This window comes from Pollicipes pollicipes, unplaced genomic scaffold (assembly GCF_011947565.3).
Source record: "Pollicipes pollicipes isolate AB1234 unplaced genomic scaffold, Ppol_2.1 Scaffold_4295;HRSCAF=5057_pilon_pilon_pilon, whole genome shotgun sequence".
In the NCBI taxonomy this organism is placed as follows: domain Eukaryota; kingdom Metazoa; phylum Arthropoda; class Thecostraca; order Pollicipedomorpha; family Pollicipedidae; genus Pollicipes; species Pollicipes pollicipes.
Window position 1 is genome coordinate 22,904,570 of NW_023596461.1, and position 21,430 is coordinate 22,925,999.

The following is a 21,430-nucleotide window of genomic DNA, read 5'->3' on the forward strand; positions in this document are numbered from 1 at the left end:
GACCAGACAGCCAGCAGTGCTCCGGGACATCATCAGACAGCCGCCAGCAGTGCTCCGGGACATCACCAGACAGCCGCCAGCAGTGCTCCGGGGAGCTGCAGCGCGTCGCTGGCCGAAGAGGGGCCGACCGGTGACCCCAGCGCCGACGGTCGGCCGTCCAGCTCACCTGCAGACGTCGCCCACCGAATGGTCCTCCGCCCGGCACGGCTGCAGCTGCAGGAAGCAGGCCAGCCGCCGCAGCTCCGCCCGACACTGGCCCGTCGTCACGATGGACAGGTTCCGGAACGGCACGCCTGAGGGACGCCGGCAGCGCAGAGGTCGGTCACAGCAGACCGGACTCGTCTGGTGGTGGTCAGTGATGACGACGCGACGCGAGCTCGGCGGCAGGGACGGGGAGGGTGGGTACCACGCGACGCCAGCTCGGCGGCAGAGACGGGGAGGGTGGGCATCCCGGGACACGAGCTCGGTGGCAGCGACGGGGGAGAGGGAACATCCTGGGACGCAAGCTCAGTGGCAATAACGCGGGGAAGGTGGGTATCCCGTGAAATTAACTTGTGTGACGGCCTGAGAGAACGGCTCAGTCCGAGCTGCGATTGGCTGAGCGGCACACGGAGGAGAGGAGAGTACATGTAATCGCCACCATGTCGCCACTGTCTCGTACAGCTACATCTCACCAAATTTTCCCGACCGCATCCACTCAATGTACTGCATTTTGGCTTTGTCGTCGGACTCCTGGTCCCAATGACGGTACAGGCCCGTGCTGCTGGCCGTGAAGTCGCGACAGAAACGTAGTCGGCCCGAGTTGGGCTGGCAGGGCACCTCCGCTGCGGAGAACAAGCCGTCTAAGACGTACAGTGCATGCTCGGGAGATTTGCATGAGTTGTAGCGGCTGAGTGATGCGGGTGCGAACGAAGGTAGATATGCACGAGTGCTCGCTACCAGTCAAACAAAGCATGCCAGACATTGATACGGACAAACAAAAATCACAGAGTTCTCAGAACGATAAGGGAAGAGGTGGCAGCCGCGAAGGCATGCATACCGCTAGGAGGGATTGCCGGGTTACCTATGTGTTCCAATGGTAACATCGACGCACACTTCCCAATGCCCTCCGGACAGGAATGGTCCACCTACCGTATGACGAAGCGGGCCTGAGAAGGGATCCTTACGCCAGTCCACTTCAGCGCCGTGACCACAACCTCTTACCTCTGACACCTCGCACACGGGGTTTTCACACCCGCAGCCCAGTCTCGTCCAGACCAACGCCAGCAGCGTACCGTCTCTGACGCAGCGGCGTAGGCGAGGCTCGCCGTATTCGCTGCTGAGGCACTCGAGCTCGAAGCTCGGTCCCTGCAGGTGCCAGCCGAGGCTGTAGGCGTCTCTGCAGAGTCGGCGGCACGGGGCCGTGTCCGCCAGGGAGCAGCAGAGCAGCTCCAGCCGGTAGAGCGGCCGCGCCGGCGCCGGCGGCTCAACGCCCACGCACGATCGGAACGCTGCATCCTGCGGGGAGGAGGCCGGCCGCAGTCGGATGGATAACGATCTGTGAGGGCCAGGACAGCCAGGGCAGATTGAGGCTCTTCGAGGCACGTATGTACACACTGGTTGGCTCGATGGCTGTGGATGATCGAAGGTCGAAGGTCGAAGGTGACGGGGACACTTTAGCATCTAGCAAACTGGTAGGGATACCTACATGACATGCGTCGTCTGAACATTGGGTTCGGATAGCTGTCGCAATATTAGTGGTAAGGCAAAAGTTCCTACCGGCAGGGGTGCTACAGCATTAGTTCTACGCGGCATTACCTCTTCTGCAAAACCTCCTTCGGCGTTGCCTCTTCGCGACATTATATCAATCGTAAAAATGTTCAGACTTTACTCATTTGCAACATACTTCTACTGCCCATATGTATTCATAAAGAGCTACGCGTCAAAACTTATGCTTCAAAAATCCATACCCGCTATTACTTCTTCTCCGAAAGCTCATATGGCAATTATCTGTACGCGACTTCTCTTCAGTTACCAAGAGTTTTCGCGATATGCGCGACAATTTATACGCGGCACTTAAGACGCGACGATTTTATTGCAAAAACTTATGCACAGCATTAGTGTACGGTGGTTACACCACAAAACTTACACTTCAAAAACATATGCCAATCATTGCTTCCGCAACACAAACTTATGCAGTCACTACTTAGACGTAACATTACCTTGCTTGAAACAGTGTCATACGACAGTGGTTCTAAACGACAAAGCTTAAAAGTCATGCAAAACTTACACCTAAAGGCTTATACCGTCATTACGTCAGTTGGAAAAGCTTGTCGTCTTAGCCTTTGAGTGATATTGCTGAAACTGCCAATGCTCGTACACATTTTTCGTGCTGTGCAATACACTGCGTCAGAAATTATACCTGTCTATACTTTCACTCATAGGTTAACCCCCTCCAAAACCCAGGAAGGAGTAAAATCATGGAAACACTTGGATGCCGAAATCAGTGCTCACTGAATGTTGTCGATACACCATTGATACTGCAATTATTGCAATCGACGGACCTATAACGGAAAAAGTTATACGCAGTATTTTCCTACTAAACAAACAGCGTATAATGCAGTGTCGTTGTGGTGAAAGAAAGTTTAAGGCCTAAGCGGGGTAAAAACGACCAACCCTGTCCCAAGTACATAAAGCAGGACGTTTGCTCATAATGTAACACACCTTCATATCCCCAGTGAGGGGTAGACAGGGTCCCCGAAGGAATATGAGACTGAATCCTTGGCCTGATTTTCACTTAAAATAGCAAAACATAAACTACAATTACTTATGCACAGTGCTAGTACCACACGTCTGCACCGCAAAACTGATAGTGCCATAAACTGAACCCGTCATTGGGACTGCGCTACCAAATCTATAGCATTCGATCTTACGCCAAGCATGACAAAAAAAACAAAACAACGCAACTAAGTGAGTTAGGGATTCACCGTATCGGCACCAAGAGATATAAACCGTAGAATTACCGAGTTTAGGGTTCCCTTCTAATCTGCTAATTGGTCCTACAGCCATGTTACGTGTTCACGCATTTTGCACTTGACTGGCTTGGCATTGACGGAAAAAATAATGCTGCGTCTGCTTGCAGACCATATAAGTTACAGCAAAAGCTGCGGCTGGTATACATTTTGAGCAGTCTTTTGACTGGTCTCAAATGTCGTACAGCATCCTTTCCAGCGGAAGTAATGCCCTGTTTTAAGTACTGCCAGTGAGGGTGATGGAGCATTTTGTGGGTGGGAGTTTTTGTTATAGCAACCAATGTCGTGGAACCGTTCTGATGAGCGTGCTGCACGCGTGGAACACATCGCTTTTAGCTGCAACGTTGACGCGGACCTTTTCATCTCGCCCACAGTGTAAACGATTTCATGTGGGAGCAGCGAGCTAACAACTGTTTGACTTTCCCACTTCTGATCAGCGCCAGAACACGGCAGAAGAAACATCAGTAAACAATGGTGATGCGTTGCCGTTTATCACATTTTTTATCGTTATTTTGACTCAGGCGGCACCAATAAAAACACGTGAGAACATCATGTGAGCATGCCTCTGGAAGCAGTGTCATGTGCTTCAGACGCGCCCAGCAAGCTGTTGATATCAGGTACCGCTCCAGGGCCTATTCTTATTGCGACTACAGCATAAATGCTTTGTTGGATTTTTCCCCTAACGTAGCTTACCAGTCAGTGATTGCCCCTGCTGATTGACAGTGTCCAGATGTTCGTCACATTTGTGTAATGCAAACAGAGGATGCAATACGTAAAAGCTCGCATGCAGTTATCTAGTGATATACGCTACTCGAATGCTCTTCCAGATTACAAGATTTCCTAGATTGCGTTGCCTAAATGTTTACACTGCGATAATCTGAAGCACAGTGCATACTCGAGAGTTATCTTGGAGCCCATTAGAGCCGCGCTTTGAAGAACTCAGTTCAGTGATATTCCGCTTCAAGTAAGGCTAATGTAGCTTGACACAGTTAAGCAAGCCCTTCAGCTCTTTGTTTTTGGCAGAAAAAGCTTCGAGTTCTTATGTTGAGTTTTTGACCCCGCTTTACCAATGAGGTCTTGTTAAACGGCTTTCTAGGACTGCCATGGTCTAATTGATATACATATATATATTAATATATATATATATATATATATATATATATATATATATATACAGATCTCAATTCTGGACGTTTCAAGCTGTGTTTATGATCATTTGTGACCATGAAACACAGTTTGAAACGTCAAATGCTGTTCATGTAGCTACCGTTTGTTCTAAAATGTTCTGAACTTTAAACCGCCTGGTATATTGAAAGACGCTAACTCGGCACACCAACCCTGAACTCACGATGTCAATGTAGTCTGATCTAATCAAAATAGGAGTTCTTAATTTGCGTGTACATCGCTACTTCTCGTATGGCCGATAAAACGGCTGGATGAACCCCGTCACCGGTCACAAAATCGTCCACCACGAGCAAATATTTAACTAAAGGTCGCCCAGACGTCGTATATACATACACAATACAGTCACCCAGGCGTGAGGAGAGCCAGTCTTAGCGAGCCCACTGCCTCGCCCGCACCAACGCCAGGAGCACAGCGAACTGCCTGCTGCGGACGGCAGCGGGGATCGGCAAGCGTTTTCCACCAGTGGCCTGGAGTCAGCGGCGGACTGCGCTGTCCCGGCCGCCAGAGTACGCGGGGTGCTGGCGCGCGGTGGCCTCTGACCTTGCTGCAGGCGCTCCCCTGCAGGCGCTGGGACGGCCCGGGCCGGCCGACGGCCGACGCCGCCTCCGACTCTGCGCAGACGGCGCGGCACGGCGCGGTCTCGGCGGCGGCGCAGCACTGCTTCGCTGCCAGCACAGCGCGGCCGCGGCGGTCAGAGCGTGCGGCTGGAGGTTATCCCACACCCCGGCCTTCTGAGGTCTCGAGTCCAGACCTCAGAAGGTCCAGGCTCTGGACCCCCCAATGGCGGGCGGGAGGGACAGCTAACTGCGACTGATGTGGTATCGGGCATCGCTTGGCATCGACTGGTACCTTGAGCGCCTTGAAGCAACGCTAAGTTTGTGCGCCAGGTACAGGCTCACAAGCGGTTGTAATTCATCTATACACACGACAGAGTAAGCACAAGGTGGTTACAATTTGATCAAGACAAAGAAAAGGGACAGGGGCCACTGACAGTTCACCCACCTTTAGATAAGTCCTCGTCTTCACCTAGTCCGTCCCCGTTGCTGCCCTTAGCCCGCTGAAAACAGAAGTGTCCGCCCTGTATTCAGCCAGGGCAGTACCAATAAACACACTACCGCGGCGTAAACACACCAGCGCCGGCCAACTCGCCACGGAAGTGTATCTGGTCATACATCGTCGGATGCTGGGCGCAGCCCTGCGCCGAGTCCGGGACACTGAGGTCAGGCCAACAGGGGCCCACACATTGAGGCCACTGCCAATGGCCGACGACTGCAGCGGAAGAGAGCACCACTGGCACAGCACAACAGCTGCTTCGTTCAAAGACGAGCGTTCAGTCAGCTATTTTTCATTGCCCTGGGCCGCGGATGCGCAGAGCATTGGGTGCACGGATGCGCCGACGACAGGGGTACAGTAACAGTATGATTTTGGATAAGAGACACACGCAGAGGGCATGCCCTAGTGATAATCAAAATTATTCATCCCTATGCCTGAAGAAAGTCCCCATCACCCTGCCAAGATAAAGGGTTTAAAACACCTGCCGCATCGCGGTTGCTCTACATCACGAGCTGCTTTTGGAATTCAGGGCTCGCGAACAGTCTGTGTGCCACGTAACATTCAATGATCATTGAACTTCAGCCGCCTCACGTTCGTCCCGAACGGAGATGGATCACGAAGAAGTCAAAAGCGAATCTGGGAGGAGTAAGTTGGTGCTGGGACACCAACCTGACCAAAAGGGGTGCTCCGTGGCGCAGTGGTTAATGCGTCTGCGTTAACCACTGGGCGTCAGGGAAACCAGAGGTACGGGGTTTGATTCCCCGAGGTGCCCTCCCTTCCTGCCAGGGTGAAAGGCAGGCGACGCCGTATAGCCTCAGCAACTGGGGCTATGTGGTGAAGCACCAGTGACAACACGACCTGACCACGGGATCATAAGTCGGGCTGCGGGTGGTGCGCAGACCTTGTAGCTGGTCAGAGGCCTGAGGCTAGCAGGAATGCGTTTCTATCTGGGAGAGTGACGCACTGGGCGTCCTGAACGAAAACGCTAACCTGAGACAAACGACAGGCTTGCTCCATCGGGGACGACAACCCGTAGTCATATTCAAAACGTCGCTAGGGCCGTCGAACTCCGTGAAACTGGAACACAAAAGTGGAAACCGACCTTGCGGTCGCTGAGGCAGCGGAACAGCTCTGCCTCGTGCGAGGGCCGGCAGTGGCCTGAGCGGCGCAGGTCGGCGGCAGAAGCGGCGCGCTTGCACGTGGCGACGCAGCGAGGCACCAGCGCCTCCCGACAGCAGACTGCTCCGGACCAGGAAAACGGCCGCTGAAACCGGAGCACCGTCAACAAAACTGTAACCCGACCAACAAAGACCTTCTACCGCTGACTCGAAAGGGTCCACTGAGAAACCGGTGCCCGCTTTGAGAGCGATGGAAAGTGAAGCATGCAATGATGTGAATTTTCTGACCTCCTTCAATAGTGCAAAAAGCCCCAAAATTAACATTCGGCGACTAGACGCCTCGAAGCACACGCCATTTAGTCAATCAAAGACAGGGTTTCCACATATGAAAGACCGGCCGCCAGCGCCTGGGTCGGCGTCTGTCATCGCCCGCCGGCGGCCAGCACAGGACAGGCGGCCTGCCGCGCCGCCGCCGCGGCTGATGGCCGACGTCAGCGGGACGTGCCGCCGTGCTGACGACCGGGCGCCGACACTGATGGATGGCCGCTGCCGGGCGCGGCGCCCTCGCGCCGCGGGGCGCGTCGCTATCTGGTGCAAGGTCCCGCCGCGACGCGCCGCTAACCGCGCGAACGTCGCCGCGCTGTCACCGTGGGGTGGCGTGAGTGTCGCCGGCGCACGACCGGCAGCTGGCTACTGATCAGTGATGGCGGCAGCTGCGAGGCTAGCCGGGTGGACTCGCGCTCCACCTGATTCAGATTTACAGCAGAATCAATGGACACTAGAAGTCTCGGTCATCAACTTGATTCGGATCCGTGTGTTTCTACCGTATTCATCATCGGAGCCAATTCGAAACTTGTTACCAGCTAAACCACACTGACTCAACTTGAATCAGCATCAAGTCACAGGCCTTTGCATCCCGTCCGATACGAATCATGTCGGTTAAATCTTGGTACAGACACAGTTTGAATACGCGTAATGCTCAGAATCAGTCATGAGAATCTGCTTCAGTTATCTCATAGATATCCTGGTGGATTTCAACCTTCCAAAGCGGTCATATCACGCGACTGTCATCCACCGATCACATAAGCCATCTGAACCTTCTGAACTATAGCAGCTCATGACCAAACGTCAACGTTGTGAACTGGAACAAACCTCTGCAATAGTTTGAGTTATGTTAGAACTTACTTCGTCAGCCACGGGATTATTTTCCCATACAAACTCATCAGGGGTCTTTTCGCTCAGCCTGTTCCTTGGCCACCAATCAACGGATCGCACCGGCACCAGTGGCGGAGCTAGGTGGAGGGACCATAATGGGCGTCTGATACTTCTGAATGAGACGCACATATGTCTAAGGACCAAAATGCTCCGTCTTCCCAACGCGTTTCAAAAGGATGAAAGTGTCAAAAGTGGTAAAAGAAGGGCCTTTGAGCCTCCAAGGCGCCAGGAAGTCTCCTGGGTGGTCAATGAATGGCAATCCTTGTCACAGGTGACCCATCGCACTCCTTCGAATTGTGTCGAAGAGGACAATCAAAGGAACCTCTCGGATCTTAAACACGCGCCCGGGTGGCCAGCTGGTAACCTTTCGCTCGGGCGGGGGGGGGGTCAATTTGACCCCCTGAGATCTCAGGAACTAAGAGAGTTAGAGACACCGAATTCACGGGGTGTGTTGGCCTGTACGTAAAGTCACTTAGATCAAATTGTAAGGTTCCTAAGCCATGACCTTCGGGTCAAATAGGGTGAAACAAGGGTCAATCTCCAGTTTGGTGTCCAAAGTTCCCCAAGAAGCTTAATATTTTTTCTAAGCAAAAGACCACATGATCATTTGAGGTTAGTGACCCTGTCCCACTTTTCAAAGGTCATGGCGACCAAAATCCTACAAGATTGCTTTGGGTTTTGCGTTTGAATAAGGGACAAAGATTACGCTAGGCAGCATGTTCCAGAAAACAAAGCTTTGACCTGGGTCATTTTAGGTCAGTGACCTATTCCGATCTTTGAGAAATGTATGGAGGATGTATAATGCAGTTTCTGTTATCAACAAATTCAAAATGAACATCAAAAACTTCCCAATACAGCAAGCCCTGGAGTAATAAAACAGACTGACTTTGACCTTCGTCTGACCTTACAGAAATAACCTTAGGCCAACGGAACTTGTTAATTCGATTGCTGCGCTGCCTAAGAAAGTATCTCAAAGATGTATGATCTCGTCTAACACTCCGTTGTTGCACCAGATTAAACGATTTCCATGGCCTGACTTGGACCAGCCGTAGGTCAGTGACCTTACAAGGTACAGCTAAATTTTTAGTATCAAACGATCTCGCCATTCAATTGTCTACAACTGTACAAAATATGACGTGGCGCGGCCGCGTCATTCAGAAACCATTTTGGAAACATCTTCGGTAGGGTCAATTTGACTCCCGGATTGCGTGTTAAGTGGCCCTTTTCAAGGCAGCCATTGGCTCTTCAGAGCTTTCTAACCAAAATGGAGCGTGACTCACAGAGACTTGGATCATCAGAACGCCTCCTGTTCGCTTGTTTCAAGGCGCCTTCAAGGCTGCAAACTGTTTTAGAAGCCGTTAGAGGGGATGTCTGTTGCCTCTCAGCTTCCTTGTCTCAGAGGCCACTTATATTTTTAGGGCACCTGCGAAAGAGATCTATTGAACGTGCGTGTGTCCTATCAGGGGGCTCTTGAACTTTTATACTCCATGTCAAAGCTATTCTCCTTGGACTTACGAAACACCGCCGCCAAATGGTCTCTTTGAGCTCTAGGGGACTCCTGGGGAGGGGGCACCTTGAACTTATAGGGTATCCTGTAAAAATGTCACTACCGAGTTTGTCGGAATACCCTGCCTAATGAGGCCCTTAAGCCTTCATGGCTGCTGGCTGCCATTTTGTTAGGACCTATGCATTCTAATTACTGTATTGTAATGTTTATTCAGAGCATCTTAGCCTCCAAAGAACTTTCAAAATTGGATCTTGACCGACGGAACCCTTAGGTCATCAATAGCTCCGAATATACATCTGCCAAAGAAATCCCTGGCCTTTTTAATTTCCTGAGAACTGGACGGCCTGTGGAGAGGGTCTTTTTAATTTTGTTTGCACCGCATTGTTCATTTTTTCGGTGTCCACTAATGAGCAATTACAACCAATAATTGACCAAGTAGCTGCCCGTTGATAAAGGTTTCTACCACCCAAAAAAGGCTACCCACTCCACTCCAAAACCTCCTACTACCACCCACTGTAAAAGATCGCGTCGAACTGCTTAACAGTGTAAAAGCGATACCGCCGAACCTAATGGGAAATGGAACGGAACGAAAACTACCTCAAACGGCTGCTCTCAATCGTTTTCGAAGACGGCATGGCAATCCAAAACTTTCAAGAACGCCTGTGTGCCTATGATTCCGGAGATAGTGCTGACAAGACGGCCGGGTTCTTATTTGCATTCGGTTTAGTCGATTCACCAGGTTATTCCAGCTCATACGATTTCAAAATTACCTCTACTAACTACTGGACAGGCGGACGTGGCTTTCCCCGCTCGTTTCAATTCCGCTAGTTGAATATACCGAACACAAGCTCCAATAAACAGGGTCGCAGCTACGCTGGGTCTCCAACAACCGATATATTGCTGATGTTTTTTTTAGCTCACCACCCGAGTCAGGTAGAAAATGGGACTTTCCACGGACAATAGCAGACGAGTCAAACTTGTCAGGGATGGCTTTCTGACATCAGCCTTCTCGACGTTCCAAAGAGGTGCATTTCACGTTCCATCCTAAGCAAATTGCAGATCTTGTAATGTTTCAACACAACACGGAGTCAAACACAAATGTCTGCGCAACAGCAGGTGTTCCGATGCGGTATGGACGATGGCTTCTCAGCCCTGTATCTGCACAGGTCTGTGCACACTAGCGAACAACAGTTGGACAAAGTCATATAACTTCGGCAGCACGTTTCTGAAAAGCGGATATCAAACTTACATACGTTTCGAAGAAATGTGCAATGCAAATGACATCCGAGTGGTTCCACAATATTTTGGCTGCCGTTTAGTTTGTTATCGCTCGCGAATGGAGTTGTCATTTGCTTTCAAATGTTCGTTGCTTGGTGGCTGCAAAACGTGCCCAACATTGGCATTGCCTTTCTGTGGTGGCGGACGTCATGCTTATTTGAAGCTACGCTTGTTTTAATCAGTCACCAATTCCGTGCAGAACTACCTCGGAGATAGCTTGGCAGAGGGTGATTTCATCATCTTACCTCCCGCTCACTGCCACGAACCTGTTAAAGGTAAGGTCCTCCTGTTTCGTACCAGGGCCCCTGATGTCATCGGCGCCACTCTGAAGACATTTTGCTTTTCTCCTTGCCGCTTGTCCTGCAGCTAGTCATGGCTGCGAGCCTGTCGATTCCGACGACAATCCATGGCCATGACATTTTTACGAGGACGAAGATATTGTGACCAGCCAAATCAGTACCCCACCTGAGCTGACCACAAAACTGTCTTATAAGCCTACCGATTCCAGATAGCCATGCCACGTCTCGTGGTCAAATTGCCACTTGGCTCGTTATGTGATGTGATGGATGTTTGTAAGTCAACTTTTTGTACGTCGCTCGAAAATTGACCCTAAATGGCGCGTGCATAACAGAAACTAAACTGATACATCTTGAAACTAGCATAGCAACATACATCCGTGCATGCACATCCCCAGCAGTGACTTAGATGGTAGAGCTGAGCTAAAGTGGTAACAATCGGACTTTTGTTTCCCTGACTGCGTTTACACAGGTGGTCGAGCTGAGCCAAAGTGGTAACAATCGGACTTTTGTTTCCCTGACTGTGTTTACACAGGTGGTCGAGCTGAGCCAATGTGGTAACAATCGGACTTTTGTTTCCCTGACTGTTTTTACACAGGTGGTCGAGCTGAGCCAAAGTGGTAACAATCGGACTTTTGTTTCCCTGACTGTGTTTACACTGATCCCCGCGCACATTATGATTTTATGGTAAAGCACCACAGCTATGTAAAACAGCGCGTGGCAACAGCACCACCACCGGTCACATTTATGGCGTCACTATGACATAACTTCGGCTGAACTTAAGCCCCAGTTTGAAAAGAAGTCACGAGAGGTTTTTATTTAAAGGTTCTGAGAGCTCCAGGTTGCTGCTCCCGTTCTTTTGGGCTGCTTTTTACAGGACGATCGAAGTCGGGGCAAAAACACCGCCGCTCGGTTAGCAATGGTCGCAAGCTGGAAACTGTCCATGTGTCCGAACCGCTGCAACATTCAGTAAATGGCCCATTGACATCTGTCGATAAACACATCAACCACAGAAAGCCGAGTCGAACTGGACGGAGGTCGCCAATCAACTCATCAATCCGTAGATCGGCGCCACTGACGGCGGCTCGTCTGGCCGTGTTTATTTGTCGCCCGCCCGAGGCTATGTCGAGCTATGCCGTGTCTAGCGTCTCATCGGCCATTAGTTAGTGCCGGCGGCTCATAAACAGGCGACGCGCTGCGGCCGCGGCGCCCCTGGTCGCCACGACGCGTCGCTGGCGGGCCACCGGCGGAGAGGAGAGCGGGAGCTCCCCCCCCCCCCCCCCCACCACCCCTCAGCAGCGTGGCAGGATGGGTGAGTCACGTGCAGCCCGCTAACGTGGCCGGCGAGCCCCTCCAGTGGTCCGCTGTTGTTATAGCAGTGTCTCGTTGGCACCGATAAAGCGCCTCCAGAGAGGTCGCGCCGGCGACAGCTTAGTCTCATCTCAATCACACGGAGCGGCGCCGGCGCACGCCCCATGCAAGACCCGCGGAATCGTGCTGCAAGTGTTGAAACTGCAACAGATACAGCCTTGTAACAAATTCGTGTGCCTTTTAAATGACCCGAGCTGTTATTGGCGGTTTTTTTGCACGACCCGTACCATAAACAGTGCGTGATGCACAGCGCTCCTCGAAGCACACGCGGTAACCGTCATAATCTCAGTCGTGTAGAGCATGCAAGATAACTTTTCGTCGTCGTCATCGTCATTGGAGCTTGACGGCGCTGTCAGCTGCCAAGGCTATGTGGCAACGCCCACCTCTTACCCCTTAGGGAGCGGTGCCCTCCCCCCTCCCCCTCTTAGGAAGGGGGAGGGGAGCTCCGCGGGGAAAGACAACTTCTCGGAATACGCACGTTTTAAAGGCTTGTGCTCGATGTTCCGCGTGTTCGCATCAAAATAACTAGGCGCGCTAGCATCCTACGCAGCTCTGTTTGTACGTCATGCAGGTTGTCACCACACGTTTATCAAACACAAGCATCGATGCGTGCAAAGTGATAGTACACAGGAGATGTTGGCCTCTCAAAATTAACTACACGCGGATAATGACGTCATTTGTGCCGACGATATGTAAAGAACAGCGCGTCTAAAGCGGGCAGTCATTTTTTGATGTTTTACTTTGCTCTCTGGGTTACACATGTTATCTACTTGATAACATTTGAAACAATGACGATAAATCAGGTGTTCCCGTAGCAATTTTTTGGAGATGACAGGACGCTCGTTGTTTCATACGTGGATATTTGACACCACATGGACATCTAGTTATACGTAGATATTTGGTACTAGATATTTTTCCATTTGTACGACAAGAAAATTGAATGCTGTTTGAACGTTTTACCCAATTTCATACAGCCTTTTTCTCCTTACCGCTGCATGCCAGCGGCAGCCCGTTTATACGGGGGAGCTGCACGCACCAGCCATGAGAGGGCTTAAGGGCGCCACAGGAAAACCCGCCCGAGTGTGAGCACATACCATGAAGCATGTGGTCTTGGTGTCTAATGCATGTGTCTGGTGCATGTGCATGCAAGGTGTCTGGCGTATGTGGTCTTGTTCCACCATTATCTACACTCTCCTTCATTACATGCCGCTAAAAAGGTAACTGATGACTTAACCGAAACCGATCCCGGCCGTCAAGCCGATAAATTGTCAAACAATAAATTTTCAACATGCTTTGATATCGTTGGCTGAATATGCATGAGCTCCATACATTTCCCCTCTTTGCTGTCATCGCCATGCTAAGGTAAAGTCACGTACGTCATTTTCCCGGATTGTGATATTCACGGCTTTGCCTTCACGTGGTAGCGCGGCGAGGGTCTGATGTTTAGCATGCTTTCTCCAGACGTTTGGTGGATATTACTGAAACTTGAGATTACTGGGGTTCAGACAGTCCTCCATAAAAAGCAAAGGTTTTGACTTCAATGACCGTGAGTTTATTTACCTACGAGCAGTTCTCAAAGATGTGTGGGAAAAAATGCGCGAAACCGACGTTTTGCGGCATTTCTTAACGCGCGGTCGGGTGGCCGTGTAGATACCCGTCGCTCGGGTGGGGGTCAATCTGACACCCCTGAGATCTCAGGAACTAAGAAAGCTAGAGACACTAAATTTTCAGTGTGTCTTAACCTGTACGTGAACTCACTTAAGCAAAGTTTGAGCTTCCTAGGTCATGACCTTTAGGTCAAATAAGGTCAAACCAGGTCATATTCCAGGTTGGTCTCCAAAGTGCCCCCAGAACCTAAGCAATTGTTCCTAAGCAAAAGGTCAAAAGTCCATTTGAGGTCAGTAACCTTTTTTGACCTTTTGAAGGTCATGGTGACCAAAGTCATGCAAGACTGCTTTGAGTTTTGCATTTGAATAAGCGACAAAGATTACGCCAGGCAGCGTGTTCCTAAAACAAAATGTTGGCCCGGGTCATCCTAGGTCAATGACCTTTCCTGACCTCTAAGAAGTCAATGGAAGACGTATAATGCGGATCCTGCTGTCAATAAGTTCGAAATGAGCACCACAAACTGTCCCATACATCCAGCCTCAGAGTAATAAATCAGGTTGGTAAATCTGAGTAAATAAACCAAGGTTATTTGGTCTGACCTTCATACCTGACCCTAGATCAACGTCATTTGCTCATTCAATGTTTGTGATGCCTAAGAGAGCATCTAAGAGATGTATGGCTTCGTCAAACACTCCGTTATTGTATCAGATCAGACGATTCCTTAGACATTCACTTCGCTGAAACCATGGCCTGACTTTGACCTGCCATAGATCAGCGACCTTACAAGGCCCCTAACCATCGAGTGTTTCGGTGCCTATATGCATATGTATGTATTTACTTATTCGTTTATTTTTTAAATACGGAAACCCATCTTGCTGTGTACAGCCCTATAAAGCTAGGCGTGTTACGCATGCACACACGTAGGAGGCTAAGTGTTTCGGAAAAACAGGCAAAATGAACTTGAGTTGGCTGCTAACAGCCATCAAAACCGAGCATGAGCTTGATTCCTAGGTATTTACGGCTAGCCGGCTGGGCGATGTTAGCAGCTACTGCGATGTTATAAAATTACGCTGGGCAGTTGTCCGTGAAAATTCATCGGTGCATATTTGACTACTGCTCTAAGGCGAAGGCACCAAGGGCAATTGGAACGAAACCTGTGGGATCATGGGTGCCGCGGGAGGCCAATAAAGCAGTCCTCGTCAACAAGTATGGGATCCTCAGAGCAAGCAAAAGGAACCCAAGACCAGCGTGTTAGGCCCCTAAACTATCGGTACTGTCCTGGCAAGCTGACATATGTGGCCCCACCCAGAGCACAAGACACTCTTAGCAAAGTACAGTTATCCAAGACCATGAATTAATACCCCTGGGCGATCAAGATTGTGCGAGCACATCAACAGATGGAGCCTCCATAGGAGTGAAGAGTCCTCCGCAAATGAGATCAAAGGGAAGATCCCTCAATCAAAATGGAGGGCCCCTGAACATCGAGTGTTTCGGTGTCTTACCTTACAAGGGCCCCGCAACGGCACAAGGCCCCCCAAGAAAGTGAAAAGACCGGAGACTAATATGAAGGGCGCCTGGTCAACTGAGCGTACCCTGGCATATGGGACCTCGGAAAAGCGCATAGAACCATTCTGGCGAACGGGAGATATCCGTGAGGGAAAACCTGACTGATCAAGAGCGCTCAGGCATGAAAGCAGATAGCATCCCAACAACAGTGTTGGGCCCTAAGAGGAAACAAAAAGTGTTCAAAGGCAACATAGAAAGCTTCTTAGCGATCAGATTGACCCGGCAAGTGGACATATAAGACCCGGGCAGCAGCGTAAGGCTTCTGAGCAACGTAATGAGCCCCAAAAGTTCCCCCAATCAACACCATTTTCAATCAGGAAAGAATTAACTTCGTCCGCTCATGCACTCTTTAATTTTGCAGGCAATTGTTCTTGGTCGTCTGTAGGTCAAAAGGCGTCCAATTTTGTCATCAGAAAACTGCGTCTGCTCGACCGGTTATGGGCCCCTTCAAAGCCTTTGCCCCGTGTCTTCCCCCCACCCTTTTTGCATCCGCCACCGGCCTGAGCAGCTGATTTATGAGGCCCACCAAGAGCATAGGGCCACCCATTAAAATAAGAAAAACTTACAAGATATGTAGGGCTCCCAACGATCGAGCGTGCCCGAGCAGCTTAAAATATAGGGTCCCCTTCAAGAGCGTGGGGGCGCCATTTCAATAGAAAGCACCCAAGATGCAACGCAGAGAGCCCCCGAATGATCGGGTGTGCCAGAACATGTTAACAGATAAGGCTTCCAACAAGAGTGTAAGGCCCGCCATTCAAACAGTAAGTACCGAAGACCCCATGCAAGTGACCCCTCAAACTATGGAACATGGCCAAGTAGGTTATCAGAAGAGGCCCGACCAGAGCGTAGGGCACTCCAATATGGATTGCCCAAAATTCAGTGCGGAGGGCTCCCGGAAGATGGAGGGTACCTGAGCAGATTATCGGATGGCCCTGACAGGAGAGTAGAGCCCTAAATTCAGACACCATGACCCAATATACAGAGCCCCCGAACAAACCAGTGTAGCCGAGGAGGCAAACAGATGGGGCCTCCGACAACAGTGTAGGGCCCTCCATTCAGACAAGAAGTATCCAAGACAATGTGGAGGGCCCCCGGATATTCGAGTGTGCCCGAGCAGGTTAACAGATGGGCCCCGGCAAGAGCTTAGGGCATTCCGTTCAACCCACGACGCGATGTAGATGGCCCCGAATAATCGAGTGCGCCAGAGCAGGTTATCAGGTAGGGCCCCGAAAAGAGCGGAAGGCCCTCCATTTAAAAACGAAGCACCCACAGCCAGATGTAGAGGTCCCCCACGATGGAATGGGCCCGAGCACCTTATCAGAAGGGGCCCCGACAGCAGCGTAAGGCCCTCCATTCAAATAAGAAGTACCCAAAACCCAGTGCGGATGGCCCATAGAGTGCATCCGAGCAGTTAATCAAATAATCCCAATAGGAGCAGAATGCCCTAAATTCAAACATCAAGAACCAATGTATAAGTCCCCGGGCAATCCAGTGTGGCCGAGGAGGCGAACAGAGGGGGCCCCGACTAGTACTTAGGACCCCATTCACATAGCACATGCCCAAGGCCCAATGGACAGGGCCCCCGAACGATCGAATGTGCCCGAGGAGGTTATTAGATAGGTCCCCAACAAGAGAGTAGGCCCCACCCATTCAGAAAAGAAGTACCCAAGACCCAGTATAGAGGGTCCGCGAACGACTGAGTGTGTCCAAGCAGGCCATCAGATGGGCTCCGGACAAGAATGTAGGGGCCTAAGCAAGTGACAGAGAATTGGAAATGTCCTAGACCAATGCAGAGAGCGCATGAGCATGTCGCAAGTGTGTCGGTAAGTTAACCGAGACCCACGTAAAGGGCCCTTGAGCAGCCGAGAATATCCCGGCGGGTTAAGACATGGGGCCCGGGCTATAGCTCACAGAGCCTTCCGGCGAATGGAAAGAATCCATGAAATGGCCCGTGATTGACAAGTGTTTCGGCACGCCAATAGGAAGAGACCCAACAACAGCACAGGCTCATCCGAGCAAATGCAAAGTAATGGAGGACAACGGTTTTGAACTGAACTAGCCATCTTGAAGATATGATTGTGCTATGTTGAATACCTAAACTTGCTACCGCTTCGATGGTCCAGAGGAAAAGATGCTCGTGGTGCGATTTGCTGGATTAACGTGTTCTTATTTCCATCCATGAACAATCCGTAAGTCTAGCATCTTCCCGGTAGACAACGTAGATAGCCATGGTAGTCGAACACGTTTGAATTCAAACAATTGCGTCACAGGCACCCGCGTCACAAACGTTAACCTGGTAACACGCAAATGTCCACACATTCACAAGCAAGGCCGCACCAATTAATGTCCCTGTCATGCAACAGCTGGATACCTTACACATGACCTGAAGGCGCAGTCTCGGCCAGCCCCACACACTCCAAGCCAGTGGTGACCCTGCCCTGGTCCGCTAGTCCAGCCGGTGACATGGCGTCCCAGGGGAACCAGCCCCACACACCCCAAACCAGTGGCGACCCTGTCCTGGCCCGTTAGTCCAGTCGGTGACATGGCGTCCCAGGGGGATGACGTGTGACTCTGACGTGTGCATGGTTCGGACCCCGGTGTACTGCTGACCCCGACTGAAAGTTATTTTCGCGATGGTGTGAAACTCACCACGTCCAGCCTACACTTTCCTCGGCAGCAATCGGGGGATAGATTTCGGCGCAATGGCCAGGGCAGCTGCATGCTTTGTAAACCAATAAAAAAGTAGCGGCGTTAGTCCAGTGACTCGTTGCCGGTTTCAGTAGTTTGCCAGTATTTGCCATTCCGACATTTTGCGGATGAGCTTTTGGTACACTGGCAACTGAAGAGATGGATCCTGCCAAAACAACCCACCGATTGGCTCCACATCTTATCACCATCTGCGATGGGAATCGTGTTGCGCGTGCATGCGTGGGTTACAAAGACGCATGAGATGAAATTTGCCCTCCAAAAACTTGCCGCGTTTTCAAATTTTGTCGTGTTCAGAGCGGAGTGATATTTTCATCCTTAACAACACTTTTCAACACCAAAATGTAGACCAACGTCTACATTCCCATGACGCAGAGGGGAGCACTGTATGTGTGTGTTCAGCACAGCGCCAATGCTATTTATGCCGCATCGCGACACTGAATAGCTAGTCTATCGCTTTCTAACATGATTCCTGTCGAGGCCAAGCTCTACAGGGTTATTACAGTGACGAAACACGAACGATTGGCCGAAGATGATATATGAATGAGGATTTTTTGCAGGAACTTATCCATGTAGTGCACACACATCTACTATCTCCATTTCCAATCTCTCCTAAGGCCCTAAGTTGGTCCGTCAGTGCAAAGCATGAACTAGAGGGCGGTGTCCTGCTGGGAGTTAGCCAGCCTGACGTCCCTCAGCTAATCAAGATTTGGAAGAAATCTGGCCACGAGCACAGATGGAAAATGTCGGGGAGGTTGGCATGACGAACTGCTAGAATGAGAAGCCTTCCACGGAAAAATACTAACATTGTGCCATTCCCGATGAAACAGTACTGCCAACCTCATTCCTCGTCAAATAGCCAGAAGAAAGGCAAGGCAGCTAAAGCCATTAACATTTTGGCTACACACCGTTGTCGCAACGATTAAAGACTATGCGCGGTAAGAAGGTGTTCTCTTCTCGGTGTGAGTTACTGACTGCTCATAATCGCTCCAATTGTTTTGACGAAGGCATATAGCCGAAATATTAAGACATCTATCTCTCCTTTCTTCCAGTTATTCGACGAGGACTAAGACTAATAGTACTTTCTTATCCGCACGCGTAATGTTCTTCCAAGATGCACTTTACAACCCTACACCATCTCGATGAAGGTTCGCATGACTGCCCGACTCCACAAACCCGCCATACCGCTGCTCATACCCATACCGGTCGCGAACAGACTGGGGGGTCCCCACATCCTCTCCACTCACCAACCAGCTTATTCGATGCTCACGAACACTCGCAAATAACATTCACTGAAAGCGCGTGAGCACAGTGCCGCTATTGATGCATCGCTACGCCCACTGCTATCAGCTTGTCATGCGCCTGTCTTTAGAAATATGGGAATGGCAGTCATCTTGCGTATGGAAATAACGCCAAACTGACATATGGATCAAAGAAATGCTATCGATCGAAAGTGCTAATGAAATCAGCCTTCATAATTTGTTCCGTTTTTGGGGAACCGCAGTTATAGGCGCTAGAGTTTCTCTCACATAAGTTGCGAAATTGAATGTATAAGGCAACATGTCTTCCAGAACAAGAAAGTTCATTGGGCGAGCAAACACGACATTTTAGAAAAGAAATCACCCCAAACCCAACCTAGGAGCTGGGTTCCACGCTTCCCTTCCCTGTGCTGTCTCCGCTCCTCGGCCGGAGATGACAACAGCCGAGTCCGATAATCGAAATATCACACAATATTCCAGCTACCAAAGCCGGAGCTTTCTAACAGAGAGACTACAGACGCAGCACTGACACTGAATCATCAGCAGATAGCAGCGCTGTGGTCAGGGGAGACTCCAGATCTGCATCGGCACATGCTCGATAATGGATCATCAAAACCGTAATAGTCGTCTCGCGGGATCTAGCCAGACATGAGGTCACGTGGTCGCGTGTTTTCGTCAGCGGTGTCATTTCATCACGCGATCACATCGCGACGCTGGTCCAATCCCAGCGGGCTTATTTACAGCGTCATAGGAGTTCCAGTGCTGCTGAACTAAGTTTATCAGCAAAAACCTACGGCGCGTGCGAGCGGACGCTCTAGTGACGAGGCGCGAGAACGAATGTACCCCAATGGCACACGTCACGCGGGCGCCAGTTGCCGAGAGTACGGGTTGCTGATGCAGTTTGACGAAGCATTTATGTGGGATGGATGATTTATCCACCCTGCGCACCACTCCGTTTTAGTACAATCGAGTCTAATCCTGTACTCCTACCCCTACTCATTTAGATTAGCTCATTTAGCTCAGCCTGACTCAGCTCATCTCAAGGCAACACAACTCAATACGGCTTAAGCCGAGTCGGCTCAAACAACTCAGATAAATTTAAACTCAGATAAACCCACAACGCACATTGATGCTGTGCGTTTTCGTGTAGCATAAATTCCGACTGAAGAGGGCGTAAACCATGACAGAATCGATACTAATTCAGTTCGTTCAAGGGCATACAGTCTGACAAGTCGGACATATTTAACGCCCTTTTGACCTGTTCTGGAACACATCCGCGCTATTTTCGCCGCGGTGCGCAACTTTTCATGACATCGAACGATTTGTGTGTGTGTGTGTGTTGAATGTGACAGGACGGGAAGGATGGAGAACATCGGAACAATGCGCAGTTCAAATCACAAACCTATATCGCATGCACCTCAACTTATTTGCACCTCACTAAGCAGAGCCGAAGAAAGCAGCACACGCGCTCGCTTCAAAACCGACCAGACATCAGTCCAGGATCCATTCCTGCTCTCCTTTACTAACCGTTAAACAAACAGTGATTGCGCGCTGGTGAACATGGCTGAAAAAATCAGACGTTGCGACCAGCTGTTTATTATTTCATTGCACTGGTCCTATAGCCGTTGTGAACACAGCAGACATACGTTCCGGTTGGCCTGATGATCAAACCAAGCGTGCCGCCTTCCCGCCTGACCCTCGTCTGTGCACAGACAGTCGCCGTCGTGACGCTACACGGCGGTCAGCGCTAGCCCTGCCCTGCCCGCGTGCCTTCCCACTCACCGCCTGCAACGTCCAGGAGCAGCAGCGTCAGCAGCGCCGGCAGCAGCGCCGGCAGCGTCTTCCGCATCTCGACCGGTCAGCGGTGGCGGCGGTGCACGAGCGCTCGGCGGAGGCAGTGGGGCGCGCGCATGGCCGGCCGCCGCCGGGCCCGTCCGGCCACTGGTGCCGCCGCGGCCGCCCACTGCGCCGGCCGCACAGTGACCTCCGGCAGCGTCCGGCCGCCTCCAGATAGTCGCGCTTCCTACAAACAGTGGCGCGCCGCCGCGGCCCGGCCGGCAGGCTGTCCTTCGGCGGACAGCAAACCGCGATCCACGTGCGGACAGCAAACCGCGAGCCACGTGCAGACGACAACGTGACACGTGACACGGCTGGACGCTAGCACGACGCGTGCATCCGACGCAAAGGCAGCGGCAGGACCAGCGAACGCTCGTGGAACGTTGCTGCCGGCGAGGTTCTCGTCCGAAAGGCAAGATCG

General features: G+C 51.1%; 1 protein-coding gene across 1 annotated transcript in view; it reads right to left on the reverse strand.

Moving 5' to 3' along the window:
- LOC119097316 (reversion-inducing cysteine-rich protein with Kazal motifs) overlaps positions 1–21,022 on the reverse strand; it is a 35,456-nt gene extending 14,434 nt beyond the window's left edge. Inside the window, exons 1-8 of the mRNA XM_037220363.1 lie at positions 20,956–21,022; positions 20,820–20,875; positions 6,352–6,513; positions 5,199–5,253; positions 4,737–4,861; positions 1,275–1,497; positions 675–824; positions 167–293 (exon numbers count right to left, since the gene is read on the reverse strand). Of these exons, the coding sequence (XP_037076258.1) occupies positions 167–293; positions 675–824; positions 1,275–1,497; positions 4,737–4,861; positions 5,199–5,253; positions 6,352–6,513; positions 20,820–20,875; positions 20,956–21,022 (965 nt within the window). The remainder of the gene's footprint in view (positions 1–166; positions 294–674; positions 825–1,274; positions 1,498–4,736; positions 4,862–5,198; positions 5,254–6,351; positions 6,514–20,819; positions 20,876–20,955) is intronic.
- Positions 21,023–21,430: the final 408 nt, after the last annotated feature.